Raw genomic sequence first — 24,686 nt, forward strand, 5'->3', positions numbered from 1 at the left:
ACAGATAAATGGCGGTGTTAGTAATGGTAGTAATACATACATACAATACACACATACATCTAGGTAGTATACATATGTTTTTCGTATTTACTCAAATGAATGCACATTGTCGGTTTCTAAGGCGCAACGATGATATTATCAAACCGCTCTACCACCGCGTAGCCTCTTAACAGTGTCAAAATGTAAAATGTACCTAAGCTTTGGGTATTTTATATTCCAACTCTAATGAACCATACGAAAAAACAACAAAAATGATCAGTTTCCAATTTTATAATTCAAGTTAAGTAGCTACCTAGTAGACTTATGCACGTGACACATAGGTATTAAATTGCTATGATTCATGATATCTAATAATTTACAAAGAATTCATTTTTAATCAACTTATGTTTATAGGGATTAATAAAATGATATTTTGTTTTGTTTTTTCTTGTAATTTTGTTTATTCAGAAAAACAACAGCAATACAAAAAAATATATACATCATATTTAAAAAAAAACATAAAATAAAGCCAAATAAGTTTTTCACATAAATACAATTATAAAAATCCAGTTCAGTTGATATTTATATAGAAGTGCATGAGAGGGAGCATGCGTGGGTAAAAAGAGTGGAGTGTGGTTTTATTTGTTATTTTTTAAAATTTTATTTATTAAAAGAAAACAAAAAAAAAATATGTACAAATAAACCAAAATTATAGGCCAATTATAGTTTTCTATACATTACTAAATACAATGTCAAAAAAGTAAAAAAGCGTACCTTTAAAAAACCACTCTAAAAATAAAGTGAAAAATAAATAAAATATATTACAGTAATAATGAAATAATAACAAAAATTAAAGAAAAAATGTTTTGTTTACTCGGACTTAAAAATCCTTTCGCTGGCGGATCCACACGGAGTAACCCCATATCAGCCCTCCCTTCTTTCTTCTTTTAAACAAATTAATTAATTACAATACTAAAGAGTACAAAAACATAAAATATTAGGTAGGTACAGTTAGATTAAATTATAATTATTATTTTCAATTAGGGTTCTAGAATTTTCTTTAAATTAGTTTAAAGTGAGAAAATATATATCGATTTCAGTAAAAAAACGTGTCATAATTGTTTAGAATTCTGGGAAAAGGTGTATTCTTATTATTATAACATGAAACAATTGTTGGAGCCGAGTTGTACGTTGAGGGATACGAATTTTAATTTTCTCAAGCTGTTGAGGGCAATCTAAGTTGTTATTGCATATCTTGTAAAGGAAGACGGTATCATTGATGATTCTTCTAGATTGTAATTGATTGTTTTGATAGGTATGTGAATATGATGGTGAGTGTATATGGGTGTGCGGGTAGGTTTATGGACAGGGTGAGTGTGTGTTTGATACAAGTGAATTGAAACATCTTAAATTTATAATGTATAATGTACTAGCAAAATAAAAAAAACACACATAAAAACAGACGAAATACTGTATTGTTCAATGGTTTGCCCCATCAGTGTTATTCATATGCTAGAGTAATCATTTACCTAGTTATTATTTAATGAGATACTCACATTGACCGTAATATTAGGTAAAATATCGTTAATAGGGTAAAAATAAATAAGTTTTCACGACCGTATTTACTTATTTACTTATTTGCTAAACAGTAAAATTGGCAATGAGTAAGTTTAGTGCTACGGCGAATTGGATAAAAAAAAGTTTTCTAACAAGCAGTAAAAACTAGAACATTTAATGAGGATGTTCTGTTTTTTTTTATGTTTATTATTTGTTTATATGACTATTAAACTAAGCCAAATATTGTTTTGCTAACTTTTATGTATCGTATTATCAGCGCTACGATTTTTGAAATTACTCCGAGTGTAACGTCTCAAGTTCTCTTCCCTTTCTTAATGAAGAGTTCTGCTAATTGGTCAGTTGACTTACCGTAAATCGGAAATCTATCACAACTCTCGTATCGTTGGTTGATTCGGATGAACTAGTAACGTCACGCAAAATAGTTCGTTTTAACTAAAATCATTTTTGATGTAATAACTTTTATGTAAATATTACATCATTACAATGAAATTCCATCAAGAATTGTCACCAAATAATTTAAATAAAAACATTTTTATTATATTTTTCATACCTATTCAAGAAACTTTGTGGTACAGTTAAATAATCTAATTTTTACCGCGCGTAAGAATACGTTTTTTATATCCGATCCACCGTAGGGCTGAATTTCCTCATTGTACGGTAAAGTTTCCCGTAAATGGGTGAAAACATTGATAAAAATACTTTCAAACGTCACAGGCTCAGTTCACACAAACGTACAGAACAGTAAAGTTGTAGAAGATCATTGGTCCAGTAATATTTTGCATTATGTATGTTTGTGAATGTTTTGCTAGTAATCTGCGATAGCTTCTAAATATCGATATAAATTCAAAATAATTATGAGATGTGAAGAATTGAGGTTCTATGCCAATGTCTATCCTTTGATATGGGTTGCCAAGTTACGTTATTAGTAAGTTTATTTGTACGCAAAGTATAAATATCCGTTCTGGTAAGGATTTTTTGTTAAAGTACCTTCCCAGGTAAATAAGTATCGTCATTGTGTGATAAACCAGTGACAAATAAGATCTTTACAAAATCATTAGTCGGTTTGCAATTTACTCACCTATCAAGGTAATATTTGCAACTCTGGATAATATGCCGGATACTTACCTATATAGTAATAAATAAATTATCAATTACGTGGCAAACATTGCAAGCATTCAGATGCGGTTTATTCTTAGTAGACACGCCATGCTAATTCAACCAACAAAGGCAAGACGAGCATTCAAATCACACGTAATACAAATATAAACTCCATGATAGTATAGTGAATATTATGATTATATGGTATTTATTATGACGCAGTAACATAGCAGGGAAAATATTTTATTTTCTAAGACACTCGTTATTTAAAATTATTATTTTGAATGAAAAAACGTTAAGGTAACGATAAAAAACATCGAAAAGATTCCTAAATTTTTCTTTCTGTTATTTTTCCGGTAGATGGTAAAATGAGTAATAATTTTTCAAACAAGTTCGGGAACGAATCGGGTTGTGGTGCCGTGGTAGTATTGTGGACTCACGGACCAAAGGTCTGAGGTTCAAATTCCACTCTACCAAAACTCGATTTCCATTTTTCCAGCACAAGTTATTTACTACTTTTAGGAAATGGTTTGATAATTTAAATATTCGAGTAAATAATAAGGACTCGAGTTTTAAAACAAAATTAGTGCTTTTTAAAATTTTCTCTGATTTTCAATTATTATTTATTTACTTGGTCAAATTTTGCTTTATATTAATGAGTTTGATAATTTGTATTTAAATTATTACCTCGTTTTATCAATAAATAATTATCTACAAAAACATGCACTGGGAATTGCGGTTCGAATATGTACTACTTAAATATATATATAAAAATAACTCTAGTGTTTTTTCATTTATTTAATTGTAAAAATACACATTAAAAAAATTAGATACATAAAAAATACACCTTATAAATACAAAAACCTCACCAAGCCACTTTTTGTGTTTTTTTTTTGTTTTTGTGCTGTGATTTGCCTCTGCAATAGGAAATTTTAACATTTTAAAAATATATTTGTAAAATAATAAGGGTCTATGAAATACTGACTAGCAAAAAAAAAATTTTTTGTAATTATTAGTAGCATAAAAAATATTTTTTTATTTATAATTTTTAATTCCCCCGAAAACGGTTCATTGCATAAGCCACGCCCCTCATACGTCACGATTCGGTTAAATTTTGAACTTTGTGACTGATCAAATTTAAATAGAATATCGTCACGAATCACAACAACACATCAAGGCCAAAGATGTCAAATTTTTGTAAAAGCACATTTTTTAACAATTTTATTAAAAAAATTACGGATTAAAACATTTCTCTACAATACCCATATTGATTTTGAAAATACAACTATTTTTTCTAAATCCATTGCACATGTTTTTATCGGTATTTGTAGTATGTGATATTTCCCTATTGGGCATTCCAGCCTGTTGTGGCGTATTTAAAAAAAATATATAAATGAAATATGATTTAATGATTTTAATCAAGAAACGCGTAAAGAAATTTTGCATGTCAATAAAAATGGTTTTCGTTTAGACAATTTAGAACGATTAGAAGTTAGTAAAGCCATTAATCAAAAACTTCAAATAATAAATAATCGATTAAATTTAACTTCGAGTCCTCTTTTAAAAATATTCCCGTTATGATTAATTTTATCTTCTTTCTCTCTCTTTATTTAATTTTTCTGTCTCTTTCATACAATATTTTATAATATAAATAGCAACGCGAGTAATTGTAAGTTAGTTTAATTCCTGACGATGAGGTAGTAACCTCGAAACCGGTCGAAGTAATACTCTAAATTAAAGTGGTTTATACAAATTTATAAAGATATAAGAGACAAATATTTATTTTTAAAAAAAATATAAAAAATCTAACATTTGCTGGTCATTGTAAATGTTATTCTTCAGCCAATCTTAAATTGTCCCAACAAAACACAACAGCTACTATCATACTATTTCAGATTCATGTATTAAAAATGCAACAGGAAATTCTTCGAAGCATCTAGGACGAGTGAATACATTTTTACCTTTTTCTCATAGTAAAATGGATGCAATTAATCAACTTGATGTACCTAATGCCCGTTTAACTATTATTAATTAGTTTCAATACCGTGTCGCGATTTTGTTAAATTAATCATTTTTAAATAATGCATGTCATTGATGTCATCTGACTTAACTTGAAGATGATTATTTGTCCTCGCCAGGAAAAACTCTTAGAACAAAACCATGACAGGTGACGACAAATTGCTATTATTCACAACGTTAATGCGCTTCTACACGCTGGCCGATACATCTTGGCAATCGCATTAGCCGACGTGTAGGGGGCAGGGGCGAACCGCGTATAGAAGCGATTATGCGCAGCTTACCACTATATTTGACTAACCATAATAATGTAACTTTATAAAAAAAATAAAAATTCGGCCTCTTGTTCAGTTCGTAGTACCTACGCATTCAGCGGAGACTATATATAGTTTCCACATTAATCTTCATTAAATGGCCAATACAGAAATGAACAAAGCCGACGTGCTAACCATTTTTTTTTTGGCCCCGCACACTATGACTTAGCGTGTACTGACGCTTTTAGGAAAATGGTGAGATATTGATTTATTAATACGGCCTAAGCCAATTACAACAGTTATGAACATATTTACAAGAAACTAAACAAAAAAGAAGATAAAACTATAAAGCAAAGACAAACAGGGCAATAAATATGATATTCAATATATTCATAAAGACGATCAACATATAAGACTTTCAGTTAACCCATGCCAATCCATCTTCATTTCACACTGTGTTAATGCGGCGGCCTCCGTGGTGTAGTGGTCAAGACGCTCGACTCACACACGGAAGGTTACGGGTTCGATTCCTGGTGAGAACACAAAAATTAAAACGTGAGTTTTCTCAAGCCTGGGTGTTCTGTGATGTAATTCACCACTGTAATTGGGCCTCCTGGCCTGTTGTGGTGCAGAAATAAATAACTAATAAAATAACTAATAACTAAAGAGATTTACGAAAAGCTGGAACATCTGTCCCAAAGAATTCCAAGTTGTGTGACGAATTGGCTAATCTTTGTTATTGTGTTTTTTTAGGCTGTCCCCGTGTTCAGCCATAATAATTAACAATAAGAAAAATACACAGTAAACTAAATAAAATTATAGTAACATGTGACACAATAAAATAACAACTCAGAAAAATAAAGAACGAATAATAAGGAATAATAATAAAACAATCAAAAGAAATATGAATTATACAAATTTAGTTACAGATATATTATATAACAAATATGTAAAATAAAATAATGTGAAAAAACCAGTCTTAAAAAAATGTGTCCCACCGAAAAGTTTATAGACTTAGTGGGTAACAAATTGTTATATGCATTTCAAAAATATCAAATAAATGTTGTTCCGCAACACTAAAACTGAAAATAGACAAAATAATAAAATCATTAAAATCAATAAAAAAAACTACAAAACTATTATAATTATTGAGATATTTTTATTTATAATTTCACGCCCATAAGGCTTTTATATACATGGAAGTTTTATAAAACATGAGTATGTAAACAACATAAAATTTAAAAATTCAATATAAAGCAATAAATGTTTAGAAGTATAGTTGGTATAAAAAAAAAGATGAGTGCATAAACAATAAAAATTTCAAACAATACAATATGAAGAAATAAACTATAGATATGGTCAATAAAATAAATAATGACCAAACAACAGTGAGTACTGAATTAAATAATAATACAAAAACATCAAAATATATTTTAAGCAAATACAAGTATGGAAGGATGTCCGAAGGATCTTAGTAAATGTCCTTTTTTTAATTTAAACTGTAACGCTAGTGGTTTTGATTCCATTTTCAATATTCGTATTATTTGTTGACAGTTGAAGTTTAAAAAAAATGTTTCACGTACTTGGTACGTTTCAAAAAGGAAACAGTATGTATGCAACCTTACAATGTTTCATAAGCGAAGCCTATTGTTCGATGTGATGTAAGCTAGGCACTGTCAACTTGACAGGCCCATAATGTGACTCGTATGTAAAAAAACTTTACAATAATTAATCAGAATCTCTCACGGTATTTCTTTTTCATCAACGGTATTATGAAATATAAGTCTTGCAGGTTTACATCCTACTCGACTTAATCCCCGTTTTCATCAACTTTATGTTAAGATCTTCATCAAAAGCTGTCTTATTTAAGTTCCTTTTTATTCAGCAATACAATAACAATATAACGAGTCCATGTTTCGTGTTCTACTTGTGATATTGTCTATTAGGTTATAATAATGACAAAAAATGTGCTGTTACATTGCGAAATTTGCAATACAACTTTTTCCATTTAAATTGAAATATTACGACATCTAATAAATTTTTTTATTCGATATCATTTTATTGTGTGGGCAAATTACATTTTTAAAATTCGATTCGATATATTAGAAATTATATAATTTAAATTCAGTAATCATTTTTTATTATCGATCTTACGACTATCGCCGACTATTACAAGCTAGAATATTCGGCACTTTAGGCCTCATAAAGTCGGCCCTCCGGGACTTATTTCATTGCCATTATGGGCCTTAATTAATCGGCCTTTGGTCCTTATGATGTGTGTTTCGTTATTTTGAGCGATCGATTGTAATGGAGATGAATCTGTCACAAAATAGAACCACACAAAATGTTCAGATATATCAAATATGAGCTAAGACCAGAAGGAACCAGAGAGTAGAGTGACGACTGTAAAATATTGAGTCCAGATCAAAAGGCTGCGTGTTCTTATCACGTCGGGGTCACCAGTTTATAGAGGTCTAACCTTAGCTTGTTTTAGAAAATGTTAAAAGTGTAATTAAATATTATGAATCTAAAGATAAACAACTAAAGTTTATATAGTTTAACCTCAAAAAATAAAAATAATTAAGGTTACTTACAATTACAGTTTATTTTAGAAACGACGAATGCGGTAGGTTCACAATAATACGGGGTTGTGGTCCCGTGGCTAGTGTAAATGTCCCTCGGTTCGTGCCCTACTCTACCATAACTTGATTCCCATTTTATAGTACTTAGTCAATTATTTACGTTAAAAATTACACCCAAAATTGAAATATTTGAGTAAATCATTAAGAACGCAAATGAGTCTTTTTACTTAAATAAACAAAATAATTTATTTTTTTTAAATGAAATTATAGACGAGTAGTAAACAGGTGTGCTATTCTGAATCTTCTCGCAGAGGTAGAGAAGATTTCTACTGAAGAATTTTATTTTTTTGCATGCGGCACTTCAAATATGACCACAGTGATGAATTTACGTCAAATTACGTAAAATAAATACGGACACGTGAAACCAAACATTATGATTTTAATTTGGACTTGTATTATTGTGTCTTGTGTTACTTAAAACACTAGGTTAAATCGACCAAAGCGTATTCGTTTTTTCAGTTTTTTAAACAGTTTCAAAATGTCGAACTTTGAAATGTCAATTATAAAACTGTTATTCTACGTAATTTTACGTTTAATCATCAGTGTGGCCACACATGTAGCAAATTACTGTGGTAGCACGCAAAAAATATAAATCCCCAAATTTGATTCTTCTCTATCCCTGCCAGAAGATTCAGAGAGCACCCTGTAAAGGAAAAATATTTACAATAATTTATTGGCGTCACTGTACTGTCTGGTCCGCACAGCGCGCAGTGATAATGTTTTTATTTGAGTTTATGGCTATTTATTATTTAGGTGTTTATAGTACATAGTTATCAAATTTCCAATTTATTGCTATTGGTAATTATAACACTTTAAATGTTGCAAAAAGCCCTACGGTTATTTGGGTCTAAGTATTATTTATTTAAATAGAATGTGCAGTTGATTGAAAATTCGATAGTTGTAAATATGCAGTTAGACAATATTCGAAGGTTCCTTGACAAGAATTAACTGAGGCAACGTGTTTTACATTTTATCATTAATATTATATAACGAATATAAATTTGACTACACTGCAAATACACTAAAGATATTTCATAGTACCTGGACTGGTACCTAAAGCGTGGGACTGATCATCTAATCTAACCTTCATGTAAAAAAATGACCACGATACGCTACGATTGGTGTACCAAAGCCCTATGCACCATTAGGTGCGGGAAGGGTATGATGATGATGATGATAAATTAAACGACAACTATATTTATTTTAAAGAGATATAAAAAAATCATTGCACAAATCTAAACTATTTATGACACATTATACCACAACTTCTTTCCATTTTCTATAGGTAGATAAATTGATTTTATAACATTGTTTTGTTTTTGAAATTATTTTTGAATTTATATTGTTTATTAGTTAGGGTATAACTAGGTGTTCAAATTTTATTTGTACTTCTATCTAAATAAATACATTACATTACATTTTCGAACACGGTTAAACAACCGTAAACACGAATATAAGAAAATTTCGTTTAAAATAGAAATATTTTGGTAAATCTTAAAAGTTTTTGTTTATTTTACCACTGGGAATCGAACCCGGAACCTTCCGTGCATGAGTTAAGCGTCTTAACCTCTACATCAAGGAGGCCACCCTTTACACTCTTTATATTATAATATGTTTATCTAGAATTAATATGTCCCAATATAACTTAATTCAACCCTGCGTTGCTACATGGTTTTATCGTTGTGTTTTTTTTTTAAAATAAAATGTCATCGGTACATAAATTTGTATTTCTGTAATTTAAAGTATTCGAATCAGATGACACATTATTTTGCAAATATTCCACAAATATTTGTACTGCATGCAACACTCCCATGGCAATTAGTTTTATTTCGATCAAAGAGACTGGCAAAAAATGGAGTAAATCTGAAAATTTTATTCCTTTTTGGGAAGTTTTCCATAAACTTTGGGCAGTAGTTAAGGTGAACAAGGTAATTAACTCGTTATATTGTAATTAATCTTAATGGCATTGAAGGTTTCTCGGGTGAGCGCCTCTGTTAAGAGATGATTGATATTAACAGATGATCGAACCTATTTTACTTGACGACTGGTGTATAATACGGTATACACTCAGAGTAATAATGCGTGAACCTATAGAGAAGCCCTATCACTATATTTCATAGAATGCAAGCGATGTTGGTTTGTCGGCTAGTAACCAATTAGTGGCCATTTTGTTTTCTTTGACAACATAAACATAACGGTTCGATCAGATGCTTTTGTAGCTATGCTTGGCTTTGTTTGCAAATAACTTGGATATTTACGTTATAATAAATAAAAATCGACTATAGTGAATTGCAGTATTTTTGGTTGCAGCAGTAGGAGCGTCAAAGGTGTTAAATGAGTCAGTTTTCACAGGTAACTGATTTCAAATATTATCCTATGATTAACATTGATTTTTGGCATTTATTGTCCCGACACGTTATGTTGCTTGAAAACTTTCCTTGTATCAACATATTTACTTCAGATACTATTTTTTCTCAATTTGGGAGATAAATTTGTGAATTAAAGTATGTTTACTGTTGATAATGACAGCTGATTACGGACAATATGTCGGGTCCGCACTAGTGCCTAGGCATCCATATGAAGTTTGAGTTTTTATCGAGTAGAGGTCGATTCAAATTTTACTCGAAAATAGCAACGTTAACCTTGAAATCGCATCTTTAATGACGTGTCCAAATTTCAGGCCGCTACGACTCGCCATTTCGGAGATGTGACGGACAAACAAACAAAGTCAACACAGGACTTTGGTTCCATGGAGTTGGGATTTATGTCTCAATAAATGTAACATAAGTATATTGTGAATAAAATGAATAAATAAATAAAAAAATAATCACACACATGTATTTTCAGTTTTATAAAATAAATATAGGCGAATCATAGAAAAATAAATTGCAATAACCCTGCAATAATAAATACACATGTACATATTAAAAAATATTTACAATGCAAATTAATATCCATTTGGCAATTCTCGACCTGAGTACGGCCCATTGTTTTGCTGCGAACTGTAGCTAACTTAATACCCAATAGTCATAGAATGGTTTTCCTACGTTTGGGCTCCTCTATAGCTTGGCGTATTATTACTCTGATGGTATACATCATTAATATGTAATACATAGACATGTCCCATAGAGTAAAATATTTTTAAAAGTAGTGACACGAAAACGTACCCATAGTTACTTGGTAAGTACTGTTTGTTTATGCAAGGGCTGCATTCAACGAGCACGGGGTTGATAAAAATTGTTGGATTTTAACGTTAGCAATCAACATTTGTTTTCGGTGGATCCCAATCAGGTTCTTTTCGACTCATTTGTTTCTTTTCATTGGACTAACCAAACTTAACCTAACCTAACCTAACGTTTATTATTTTTTTTAAACGCATTCCTATTAGTGCACCAGTAACAAAAAAGAGCTTCGCAATTGCGCCGCTAGGCGTGGTTTGGCGTTTACAATAAATAATACCTACATTTGAATTTTAATTGGTTTAAGTAAAGAATTGATGTGTCACTCAAATTTGGGTGCTTTGCCGAGAAAAAAAGTATGGATTTTAACACTGTAAAAACAAAAGGCTGGGGTAGAAAATTGTGACTATAAAAAAATAAGCTAATTAAACAAAACAATTAAAGCCAGCATAAAATTTGATTGTAGTTTCGATTGTTACGGTCGTCTACTATCTTCTGACTGTCTGAGAGTACTTACATAAAAATCAAATGAACCTACAAAGGTACGTATACAATATATATACGTACCTTTATTACAATATAAATCGATTAAGCGAGGTTTTAATTGATTTCGATTGTTTAATAATACTTACATAACGCGTTACATAATATCACGCTATCGGTAGTCGTAGGTAGTCGGTGTTAATTCCACAATTTCTAACATTCTCCTCCGCGAATAAAGCGATTCGACGCGACGTGGAGCGTGCAATTATTGTACGCTCCACATTATTTCTTATTCTAGATGTAATTGCATATTTAGGTAGCCGCATACCTTAGTAGGCAGGAAGAGTGTCCACTCTTAAAGCTGTATTATATGGATTAGAAAACTGCTCAAAATACTGCCGTCCTCACGAAAGTTGGTTACATTTTATTTTTTTCTTTTTACCCCTTATCACTTGGAGTGCGTTGGACGCAACATTAAATTTAAATTAAAACAAAATAATTTTACTTGATCCTTTTCGTGGAATATTTAAACACAGATTCGGAATCATGAAGAAAAGATCGAACGATAACATGCCTTTGAACTTCAATCATAATTCTAAAGTATATATATATATTAAAAGTATATCATTTTCTTGTGTATTTATAACAATTTAAAAAAAAAACTTTTTTTAGCAAAACTATATTACGTGTTTGAATAGTACTTCGAGGTTAGAAAATGTTTCCCCTTGAAGATTAGAAAAAAATGCTTACGGTAGAGGCTTTAAAAAATTAAGTTAAAGGAAAAATACAGAAAATATTCACGATTCGTTTTTTTTACGTCCCTGTTGGTATTAAATGCCGCTCAATACTTATTTACACTAAAAGGGGGGGAGGGTCCGATGTCTTGCAGGGTACCCGCTGGCACAGCGCGGGTTTAAACTGTGTAACTCGGTTATAAGCTTAGACTGTACCCTGTCTGCGTAATCTATAAGTGTGAAAGCATTACAATTAATGATATGAATCATCCGCGTATAAATATGTGATTCGAGGTCCTGTAAAATACCCTGTCTTGTAAAAATACATTTGGTTTAATTGGCGTTTCTTACATTTTATTTATTTTTTCGCATTTTTCAAGAGGAAACATATTCTAAACTCGAAGTAGGTACTATTCAAACACGTGATCTGGTTTCCCTAAAAACAGTTTTAAAAATAAGTTATTATAGATACAAAAGAAAACAATATATTTTTAATGAAATTTGCTGTTTTTTCCAGAATTATGAAGTTCAAAGGCATGGTATCGTTTTTAATAAAATAGTAATATTCACAGTTTTATTATACATTATCGAGTCTTTCTTTAAAATCAAAAACTTTATTCCATAGAGGAAAAAAAAATAGTGCAAGAAGCTTATGTAAAAAAATAAAATATGTTATATGCAACTTCTATGGGGAACAGGAAATCAAAATGACAAAAACAGACTACAAAGACAGCAAAATAAAATATTAAAGTTAGTATATGACCTACCCTATCTAACAGCAACTAAAGAACTTTTAAAACAAACTGAACAATTCAATGTAACTGAACTCTTTAAACTAGAATCCTTAAAATTTATTCATAGCCACCGATGTAATTGTAAACGAAGAATTAAAACTTGAAAAAAACTGAAGTAAACATAAACACAATACGAGAATATCAGAAAAATATCATAAACAACCTTTTAAAACGAGAAAAGGACAATCGAGACTAATAAACCATGGACTGAAATTATACCATAAACTACCAGACAAAACTAAACAAAAGACTCAAACAACCTTTACAAAAGATGTTAAAAATATTATTATCAACAGTAGAATGTGAATTTTAAAAGTAAAAATATTTTGTTAAATGTATGTAACCCGTAAGGGTTTATCAATGAAAAAAATAAATTAAGGAAAAAAGGCAACAATCCTTCTTTTTCTACGTGTTAAACATAATATGACAACTGATAAAACCATGTGCGTGATTTTTTTAATAAAAAATTGCCAAAACTGTCTCAAAACGAGGATTTATAATAATTTTTTTAATGATTCAATATAATAGTTATGTGTCCCATATGTGATTATTCGTACCAAATGGGTAAGTAAAATAACTTCCTCGTACAGTTCTAAGGACTGCGACAGAAATGACCTGAAATAACCAGTTGAAAGACTTTCGAAACAAATAATAAATAGATAGCTTAGATAGCTCGTATAATATATGTTCCCGGTACTTGGTTGTCTACCAGAAAAGCAAGTTTCAGGTTGCTTTTACATTTTCATCTCCAGGGGTGGATCTTACAGGGCGAATTATAATAATTATTTTATGACATTTCAACAAACGGGGATTCCCAGTGAAAAGGCTATACGTAGTGCATATTTGAGGACCCGCGTTCGATGACTGGGAAAATCGACAATTCATACTGATCTCATCACAATATTTTATTGCTTCTGGACTAGCACCTGAAGCGAGAGACAAATCGCCTTGCATTAATGTAACAAATTATCAATACATGCTGCATTTGATTTGCCGATTCAGTGCCCCATGCACCACATGAAAGGGACATGATGATGATAATTAAGATGGTTAGTCTTACGCTTTGGGTGCTAGTCCGGGGACAATGAAACATTGCGTCTAAAACCACCTCTTAATTCAATATTTCATGTCTACCTTGCCGAGAATCGAACCCTGAACTGTAGCAATGATATGCAAACGCACTTAACAGCAACCCAGCATGAGTGAAAATTATATCGCGCGAAAAAAAACTCGCCCAAGTTCAAACAAACCATCACGCCGTTTTTCCGTAGGTATTAGCAGAGAGGATGGAACGCCAATTTAATCTGTCTCTGCATAAGATCTCGCTTCCCCTACATGAATACACGACGATTATACCAATTTTTGACGTGTCCATCTTCAATTATTTATTGAATTATAGTATTATTATTCTTAGTCTGTATTCCACATTTTATATTTATCTAATAATTATTATTTCATTCTTATATTTATTAAGTAGTTGATATTTATTAATTTGACTTTTTAATAAATATTTGTGTTCTTATCATTTACCCAAATATTTCATTTTGATAGCCATTTTCAACGAGTTGTAAATAACTCACTATGAGAAAATGGGAACCAAGTTAGGGTAGAGTAGGATTCGAACCACGGACCTTTGAGCCGTGAGTCGAGACACTAGCCACGGGACCACAACCCGATTCAAAGTTTTTCAATATTATTTTTTCAAAAACATGGTTGTCGAAAACATGGTTTTTCAATATTGGTACTACTTATAATTTACCATAATATCAATTTTAGAACAGGCTGAGCCATGTTAGATGGAGACTTACCTAGCCAGAAGACGTTCCGTATTCATCAAATCATCTTCTATATTCGTAGGGTCTTCAATTTAGTATTCTGGGGGTCCACTTATCAACTTTATCTATTTATTCTTTATTCGGTATTTTAAGGAGACACCCAACATTTGTCTTTCCATAGACCGCTGAGTGCACTTAATTTTGAGAACACTTCTGGCAGTGAGCGACATGGTTTCAAGATCGTATGTTGCCACCGGCAGAACACAAAAGTTGTAGACTTTGCCCTTCAGATTGTTTGGAATTTCCATATTTCTGAAAACGTGTTTCAGCTTTCCAAAAGCATCCCAGCCCAACTTCATCCGAATCGTCTAGGCAGTTCCGCAGTTTGATTTAATTTTCTTAATTTGATTTTGTACCCAAGGTAACAATGTACTTGTCAACAGCACCAAAAGTTTTATTTTTAGAAGCTAGGTGTTGGACTCGAAATATTGGTTTTGTCTATATTCATTTGCAGACCAATCTTCTGAAGACTTCGTATAATACTTTTACCATAATTATCAGTTCAATTACCTCTTAAATTTATTTTTTTGCACCACAACAGCCCAGGAGGCCCAATTACAGAGGTGAATTACATCACAGAACACCCAGGCTTGAGAAAAATCACATTTCAATTTTTGTGTTCTCACCGGGAATTGAACCCGGAACCTTCCATGTGTGAGTCAAGCATCTTGACCGCTACACCACGGAGGCCGCCATTATTATATTATTACCATACCGTCTCACCATCTATTTTTATGCTTTTAAATTCCAATTGAACGCCCTGAAAACGTCTTCCAAGGCTATTGTTAAAAGGTTTGGAGGCTTCCAGGCCTAAAATAAATCAATAAATTTATATAAATATTTCTCGTTTTCTGCAACCATCAAAATTCGCATCGTAAATCCTTTAAGCCGTTTTTTCACTATCCTTTCGCTATACATGTCCAAACCAATGGAGCACTCCTTTGTTGTTTTTTTTTTTTAATTTTCAACTAAAAAACTTAACTAAAGTTTTCGAGGCACAGGAAATGTTATAAAATACAGCTTTAAAACAACCATTTCGGACCCAGGAAAGTGTCTGTATTTTTCTAGTGGCATCTATCATCTACTCGACTTTCCGCAGTAAAACTCATTTCAAAACATGTTATTAATTTGTCGCCTTTCTTGCGTGGGTCTACGCAACATTCGTTTGCAACGTCAATACTTCCTTATTGTACTCAATACTTAAAGCCGATCGACCGTTACTCAAGGATGATTTTTATTTGTTTATTTTACTCACTGCAAAATCAATATTAATAAAACATAAATATTTTAATAAATTTAAGATATAAAATTCACGTATTTAATAGTGATGCGAACGTGTCACAAAAAATACGCAAAAGTATAGAAAACGTAAAAGAGAGATGATTAATCTCTTAAAAAAACTTTTTTTTATATCACGTGGGTTAGTGCTTCAAATTTCAAACAATTGGTTTTAATTTCAATAATGGAATATTTTTATGTGTCTTTTCGAATGAATAGTACAGTTCTGTTTGTGAAATAGAACCAGAATCCTGGGCGACTGTTTTCACTCGACGGCTACACTCAGGTAAAAACCTGGAAAAGGAAATCTAGTGGATATAATTCTATCCCGTAGTGTATTGATCGGCGCGTTAGCCTACCATGGTCCTCAGTTAAATCCCTGGGAAGGTAGACATGAAAAAAATGTTTATAATTACGCTGAAATATTTCATTGCCCCTGAACTGGCTCCTGAAACGTGGGATTGATTACCTTACATGTAACCTGCAAGGCTTATTTATTCGTTTACAAAAAAAACAGATAAACATACATGAATACAGATCAAGACTGCTGAACTGCGACTTATTATATTTTTAAATAAAGCCAAAGAAACTACACCTCATATTTATTTATACTTCGTTATTTATAAATGGAGTTGTTATCTTCTAAATTAATGTAGTTTATGGTGTTTCCAAAAATAAACGGTTTATGAAAATGTATTATTTAATCACTTCATTCGTTTACGCGCATCACTATCTAAGGTTTATTTGTAAACAAATTTGAAAGATTTGCGTAGGTAATTTATATTTTTATGCTTTATTTTAGAATAATTTTAATAAATCTTTCTATTATGCTGAGTTATCAAGTGACCATACATATGGTAATTAATTAATTATATGCGTATTATGTCATTTTATTTACATGTTTACAATAATATTCGTTTAATTTTTAACATTATAGTGTTTTAGTTTTAGTAATATTACTAACTTTTACCCGCGGCTTCTCTCACGTAGTATTTGGGGAGAAATTATTTAGTGGTATCGTTTATCCATAAAAATTTTCCCGATGGAATGATATATTTTATGAGAGTAGCTCGGTCTTCCTACTAACTAACGCTTTGAAAAAAATACGATGATCCCATAGACTTGAGAATAGTCCAGAAACCGCATACGCACATCAAACAGAAGGCGACTCAACTAGTCATAAATAAGTAGGTTTACGTTTTGGCCAATTAGTTTTATTGTAGACGTCGCTCAGTACGCAACTCCTGATTTGAATTCAACTATGCCGAATTGTGTCCTTTTAAAGTTTATAAATACTGATAGGATCTTAAAGAAACAGGATGCAATCACATTTCATCTGTAATTCGCAAATGAATGTGTATATAACAAATGCATTACTTAAAAATTGAATTATATTTCCATCTGTCAGATTTTCGAAGAAACAAAATGAAAATTTCGTTAGTGTTGCCAGGGTAGAATTTTTTTTTACCCTACTTTGCTCATCCAATAAAAGAACTAATGAAAATTAGACCTCGGATTAAACAACGCCGGGGGAGACATTTAAACGACATAATCTTTAAAACATCAAATATTATTTAACATGATATAAAAATATCCGTTTTATATCAAATAAAATTTGTTTTATATTTTAGTTCAAAGTTCATTAATTCTATTACTCTTATTAAATGATCCTTTACTTATCTACTCTGTTGTGTCAATCAATGTTTCCGCGTGCACAATAAAATTTTAGAGAAATGAACAGATTACTTTTTTTACCTTACATTTGTGTTATGATTTTTTTTCCCATCAAGCAACATTACCCGGCGACGAATACGCGCGGCGAAAGTAAGCCGGAGTGGGGGAATTATTGGACACAGTCCGATGTATTCAAATATGATTCTACGCTCCTTCTGGACTATTCTTAATTCTATGGATGATCCGTTAGTTTATGGCAGTAGTCGGCAAACCGCGGCTTTTAAGCAACTCGAGTGCGGCTCAGCGCAAGTTACACTTTTTGTTCCAATTGTTTAGTCTGCGGGTTCTATACAAGAACTTCTAGGACTATTGCCTTTTAAATTATTAAGAAATACTGTAATCAAATAGGTACTGTAATCGAATGCATGGAGAAGCATCATATTAAACTTGATGAAATTATTTCAATTCCAACATATGAAGCTAAAATTATTACGGAAGTGAGAACGGTTTTTTTTCTGTTTTCGAAGCAAAAAATAATCCCGAGATGCTTTTTTACTATTGCTTCATTCAATTCATACAAATATGTGGCCTCCGTGGTGTAATGGCTAAGACGCTTCGAAGGTTCCGGGTTTGACTCCCGGTGAGAAGACAAAAATTGAGATTTCCTCATGCCTGCGTGTTCTGTACTGTAATTCACCATTGTGATTAGGCCTTCTGGACTGTTGTGGTGTAGATTTACTGGGGTTATTGCTAAGTCGTATTTGCTGCCAAATCAAAATAGATGATATCTATTTGAGCTTACATCGAAAAAAAGTTGTTTACATCGCAAGTAATTATTATCCAATGTCATCTTTATCATTAAAATAGTCACCTATCATTCATCTTTTAGAAATGCGCAAAAGAAGTATATTGATTTGAAATACAGGTAATAGGGAAAAATCACATTTTTTTACATTTTTAAAGTAAAAAAGGTCCATGACTGTCCAAACTGTCCACTAAAAAAATGTTACTAATAGGTAAATAGCATAAAAAAATTATAATTTGTAATTTTGGATTCCTGCAAAAACTCCATGCCATTGGCCACGCCCCTAATACGTCACGATTCATGTTTATTTATTCCCGACTATTCAAATTTGTTTAGAACATTGTCACGAATCTTCACGTCACAACTATCAAGGCCAAACATGTCGCGTTTTTCTAGTGACGTATTTTGAAAAAAAAATATTTATCTATGAAAACATTTCTCCAAAATATCCATATTGATTTTGAAAGTACAATTAATTATTCTAAATCCATTTCATACATTTTTATTGTAATTCGTAGTATGTGATATTTCCCTACTTCCACAACCTATTAAAACAATTAGTAACGAGAAAATGTTCAAAAAGGCTATAAAAAAATGAATAGTAGAGCTAAGTGGAAGTAAAATGGATTCTCTCATTCGCCCAAACCAATATTGAATCAACTGCTCCACAAGTGTATAGCTTATGTTAGGTTTTTGTTCTTTCATTATGCGTTTTGTAATATAAATAATATAGATGTACATAAATTAATTATAAACATAAATATGTAGTGTTTAAAACTGTCTGAACATTTTGTTAATTATTTCTGTTTATTAAGTTAGTCTTCTTTGTTTATTCTCAAATGTAAAAATATATTTTTTTTAAAGTATATTGTTGAGTCTCCTCGGCACGCGTAACTGTCCCAGTGAGGTCACATTATTTTTATCACTAAACTATAAAGTTTGTAAGACAAAAATGTGAACAAATAAATAAATAAATATTAGCGAGCCCTTTTGACTTCCATAAGAACTCAAATAATCTTGATAAAATGGTCCAGTTATGTCAAATGTAGGCCGTTCCACGCTGTGCTGTGAAGACAATAATTGACACACTATGCATTGTACTGTAAATGTGCAATGGCTGTCGTAATAAAAAAATGGTATCTACAAGCAGATTAAAAAACATAACTCTTTTTAGAGTTTTCATCATCTAATGTTCAATAGGTGAGTAAGTTAAAAAAAAAACAATTGCGTTGTTTTTTTAAACCGGCAAACGCAGTGGGTAGGCCATTTAGAAATACGTATCTATAAAAAAGTCATTTAACTCAATGAACGTCCAAATCTATTTTAAGAACTGTACAAAACAATTATAATTAGGTAATAGGGAATTTCAACGTTATATTTTGTATTTTATAATATAAATAAGCCCAAACATCGGTAATTCGGTAGAATTAAAAAATCAGCATCAAGTAAGGAAAAACTCAAATAACTTTTTTTCGCAACCAGTAGTGTGCTTCGAGATAAAACAGTTGAAAAAATATAAAACTCGTCGAAAATGATAATTTTTCTCACTAAAAAAATAGCTTTGGCTCCCATTACACGGGGTACCTACGAGGTAAGAAGAGCCATGGGATGGGGAATGAGATCAACACCTGAACAATAAGAGCCAACATATATATTTAAGGCTGTAGTCTAAACGACGAAAAATGAGGAAATCATTCGATTTCGCCATTTTAAAACGATGTTTTTTCAAAATCGCTCACAATCGCAAGATAAAAACAATAGTTTTTAAAGGCATTTCTGTTCAAAAATATATTTCTAACTTTTACACAACTCGGGTTCGGGATCGGGTTGTGGTCCCGTGGCCAGTGTTTCAGACTCACGGCTCAAAGGTCCATGGTTCGGATTCCACTCTACCCCAACTTGATCCCATTTTCTAATAGTGAGTTAACTACAACTCGTTGAAAATGGCACTCAAAATTAAATATTTTGGTAAATCATAAGAACGCAAATGTTTCTTTAAAAAAAAATCAAATATAAATAATAACCTTTCAACCTGCAGATTACGCCTTTTAAAATTTAGACCAAATTTTTTTTAGTTTTTTTTTTACAATATACATAAGAGGTAAAACAGAGATTAAAAAAATAAAGGATAATTACATAGCAATGAAATACATATTGATAGTAAAAATAGTAAACAAAAAATCCCACAAAGGCATGGCCTGTTCGTGGGTATACAGAAAATGTTAATGAATTTTTGCTCCTATAATAAATAGACAGTTATAATATAATAATAAAGAGAAAATAAAAGATTATATGGTAATTTATTTCAAATAAAACACTTTGTTTTTTTACCACATAAGAGTTTAATATCTAATAACACTAAAAGTTTCAGGTATTCTGAATTACCCATCATCAGGTGTAAATATAAACTTATTATAAACTTATATTTACACCTGATGATGGGTATAAGTTTAAATTTACACCTGATGATGGGTAATTCAGAATACCTTAAACTAGTGGTGTTATTATATATTAAACTCTTATGTGGTAAAAATTACAAAATGTTTTATTTTAAATAAATTCATTTTAATGATTTGAAGATAATAAATTAAACATTAGAAAGGCCGCGGATAAATCTTATTATTTTTTTTATAAATAATTATAAGCATTTTTAATTACATACTTATTTTTTTGGTATTTTTCTATAATTCTATGTGAAATTATGCCTTCGATAATCATTTTTAAAAAGTTGAAAAATCTTTATTGATCGAAACACGCGTGTTTTATTTTTCTTACGATTCAATGTACACCAGCTTCAAGATAGTGTTGTTTTTTCTAGTGATTCGTGTGTTCAAATTCGTAAAATAATTTTTAAAAATTAATTTGACGTCAACAAAATAAACAAAAAAGCCCTATTCTTACAAATCGTCGCTTCAGTTCGTTTCTGTCCAACAGACCAAAACACAAATCTGTATAAATAGAGTTTTCAAGTTCTTTTTTACGAAATAGGCAGAAAAAATGACCTCAACTCAGAAAATTCGTTAAAAAACCCCTTAATTTTTAAAATTTCATTTTTTTAAAGCTTTTTCAGAACTCCCGTACCGTCAAAAATTTTATATTGGACAAAAACGAACTAAAACGACGATGTGTCATTTTAAAACAGGCTCATAAAAATATGGTTTCTTGCTTCTTAATAAATCTAGATTTTTTAAATATAGGCAAAATAGTTATTATCTCTATTTTCCCAACCTTGGATACATGACACATTGGAGATTTCTATTCTGTTTATAAGTGTAAACTGTAAACGTAAGCTTGCCATCAACTTCATTCACTTATAAAAAACTTATTTTGCTGTAGATGGAGGTTCAGCGAAGATACGCGAATTTTCACTTAAAAAGAAAGCTTTTCTTTTTTATTGGTGGCGTCCGTCTACTCTCAACTAAAGAAATGTCTCAATCGGATATTAAAAAAAAATGTATTTAAATGCTCTTCTTGACGCTTGGCAATCGCGATGGGAATCTTCCTCTTTAGGGGGGTTACCTTTCTTTTTTTCCCTCATTCCTTCAGCGCTTAAAATCTTTTGGGTTATTCCCGATCACCGGACTACGCAGTTTTGGTGACGAGGATGATGATTTTTTTTTTCTTAGACTTATAATTAAACTTAAATTTATTTCAACAGAGAGGGAAAACATGTTTGCATTCTCAAAAATGTTTACCCTCTCTGTTGAAATAAATTTAAATATGAACAACTCCTTAGAGAGGAAATCCAGCCAGTCCATTTGAACATACTCAAACATTGTTGTAATTAAACTGTTTAATAACATGTTTGTTTTAATACTTTCTAATCAAAAGTGTTATACTTACTAGTATCAAATGCAGTACAAAGCAGATATTTATTTGACAGATACTTCAACAGAGATGGAGAACCTGTTTGAAATGGCAACATGGAAGTCTAAGCATTTATAGGGCTTATACTATTATTGAATAATTTAAGTGATAATTTTGTGTAACAAAATAAATCAACAAACTGCGAGAATAAGATTTCATAAGTTTATGAAGTATAAATTGTATAGCTAAATAACAATATGAATTCACTTGTCCATAGGTCACGAGAAATGGAACAGGGGCGGAGACTTCTCGCTGCCCTTGAAGTAGCGGGAGCTGCCCTATTTACTGTGGGACTCGTTCTCCGAAGTGCTCATCGCAGACTGCGACCCTTACTGGGAGCCCCACGAACACCTCTCAAAGGCCATTTAGTTCTGGTAAGGCCACTAAAGAATCATACCTCGGCTAACATTCATTACTTGAAAATTATATAGAAGCCCACAAGGATCACCCGTCACCGTGTAACCAATTTATTTATGTTTAAAACTCCACATTTTTCAATTTTTTACGGATTCATGTGCGCTAATTGGCATGGAAATAGCCATATGTAAATTTTGAAAAGTCACAAATACCATCTGTTGATTCTTTTAAAGTAATTGCAGTTTGTGGCTGTTCCACGGCTGATCAATAAATTCTGCAATTTTCTTTGTTAAAAATATTTATAAAACACTAAACGTCGTTATAACAGCCAACTGGTAGAAAAAACATTTAAAAGCCTTGGTTCTGCTTGTATATTTCAATAATATTTTTACTAATATTTTTAATTCAAATACTGCCCAGTTACTTACCTAAGCAAATTAATTCATCTTCCATTTCACACAATATAGTCCAAAGAAACAATGCAACCATGAAGTGAAAGATATTTTTGATGACAATTAAAATGCAAACAATACAGGTACTCGAAAATCAAACCTCAACTCTTACCAGGGTATAAGAAGACGTATAAAAATTAAGAAAAGTATTTTCAGGCGTTGCTTAGTAGGTGAAATAATTCAGCCAGATGAATTTCACCCACATCTATACAGGTTTCAACTCTTTTACTTCACAAAAGTCAAATGTGAATGTTTAAACATAGGCAGAATGGTGAATGTTGCACAGCATGTCAAGTGGCCACTTAAACCAGTCAACGACAGGTCATAAACCCTGTATATGCCTAGACTTCCATATTCCCTCTTTGTTGCGATGAATTTGCAGAGTGGAACCCAGCCTGTCTACAAACATTTGAACATCCTCAAAACATTGTTGATTAAACCTTAATTATGTTTATATAATAGGTTATAGGAGCCGATCACCCTTTAGGTTGCGAGCTCTCTATCCAACTATTGAACAAAGAATGTAGAGTAGCATGTATCGGGGCCTCCTCTCTCCGTCCCCTGTGCCTGCCCCACAGCGCCCCTTACTACTGTTGTGACTCCAGTCAGCCCCGACTACTCGCCCGAGTCTCGGAGTGCCTCACCAGAGAGATGGGACAGTTGGACATAGTCGTGTGGGCGCCGAGAGAAGTAGAACATAATGAAAAGACACCTTTAGACCAAATTGCAGGCATTGTAAATGAAGACCTGATGAAACACTTCCACGTTAGTATTTAACATAAATTGTATGTTCAAATATTTTCTTATTCATTAATACCATTTATATTGTGGTGGTTCAAGAGGCTAAGTCAAGGTATTTTGGTTTACATCGCCATTCTAGCCAATCGACTGAAATAAATTGATAGAAAACATCCATTGACCCTTGTGTGGCATGGCAATGATGTCACATGAGTCTACATAGAAAACAAGACTTGATGTATGTCTCTTATTTAAAAAAATAATGAAGTCATATTTAACTACATATATATAGTATTTTTAAAATATCATACATACATAACTGCATGTTTAACTTGTTTTAATTTTGTCATTTAGAGGGTACATCGACGATACATATGTGTTAAATTTTTGTTTTTAAATATCTGTATTTAAAAACATATATTTTGCTTAATGTAACATGACGTTACGGCACCGTCTCCAGAAAGATTTTTTAGCAGTCATTTAAAAGTTAAAAACTAATGGCAGTATTTTAAGTTTATAAAAGCAGCTGAGACGTGGGAAAATAAGAAAGTTTGATAAATATTTTATAGACAACCAATCAATACCACGAGGATTATTTTTTTAGGTCTTTATCATTTGAAATTTATCCATGATAGAATTCGCTATGGTATATTTGATATTGAGTTCAGTCACTTGATGACAGAATATGATCCGAGTACAGGAACAATATTTTGTAATAAAAATAAAACCTAATTTTTTTAACGACGATAAATTAGTATTATAAGTGATTATGACTACCATCTAACTTACTTCATTGCACATTGTTTATTATTTAGGTGGCGTCCCAATTTGTGCCAGTACTAAGTAAGACACAACATGGCGGACATTTTGTGACTGTGCAACCATTCGCAGTACCCTCCGGATCCTTTGCAGCGACGGGAGTA

General features: G+C 31.6%; 1 protein-coding gene across 1 annotated transcript in view; it reads left to right on the forward strand.

Moving 5' to 3' along the window:
- LOC148279943 (uncharacterized) overlaps positions 1–24,680 on the forward strand; it is a gene marked incomplete at its 3' end in the record, with an annotated part of 54,630 nt that extends 29,950 nt beyond the window's left edge. Inside the window, exons 2-4 of the mRNA XM_088229182.1 lie at positions 22,434–22,590; positions 23,488–23,790; positions 24,579–24,680. Of these exons, the coding sequence (XP_088085308.1) occupies positions 22,444–22,590; positions 23,488–23,790; positions 24,579–24,680 (552 nt within the window). The remainder of the gene's footprint in view (positions 1–22,433; positions 22,591–23,487; positions 23,791–24,578) is intronic.
- Between the last annotated feature and the right edge of the window lie 6 nt (positions 24,681–24,686).

This window comes from Micrasema longulum, unplaced genomic scaffold (genome assembly GCF_059751315.1).
Source record: "Micrasema longulum isolate JH-2025_06_02 unplaced genomic scaffold, ASM5975131v1 h1tg000640l, whole genome shotgun sequence".
Classification (NCBI taxonomy): domain Eukaryota; kingdom Metazoa; phylum Arthropoda; class Insecta; order Trichoptera; family Brachycentridae; genus Micrasema; species Micrasema longulum.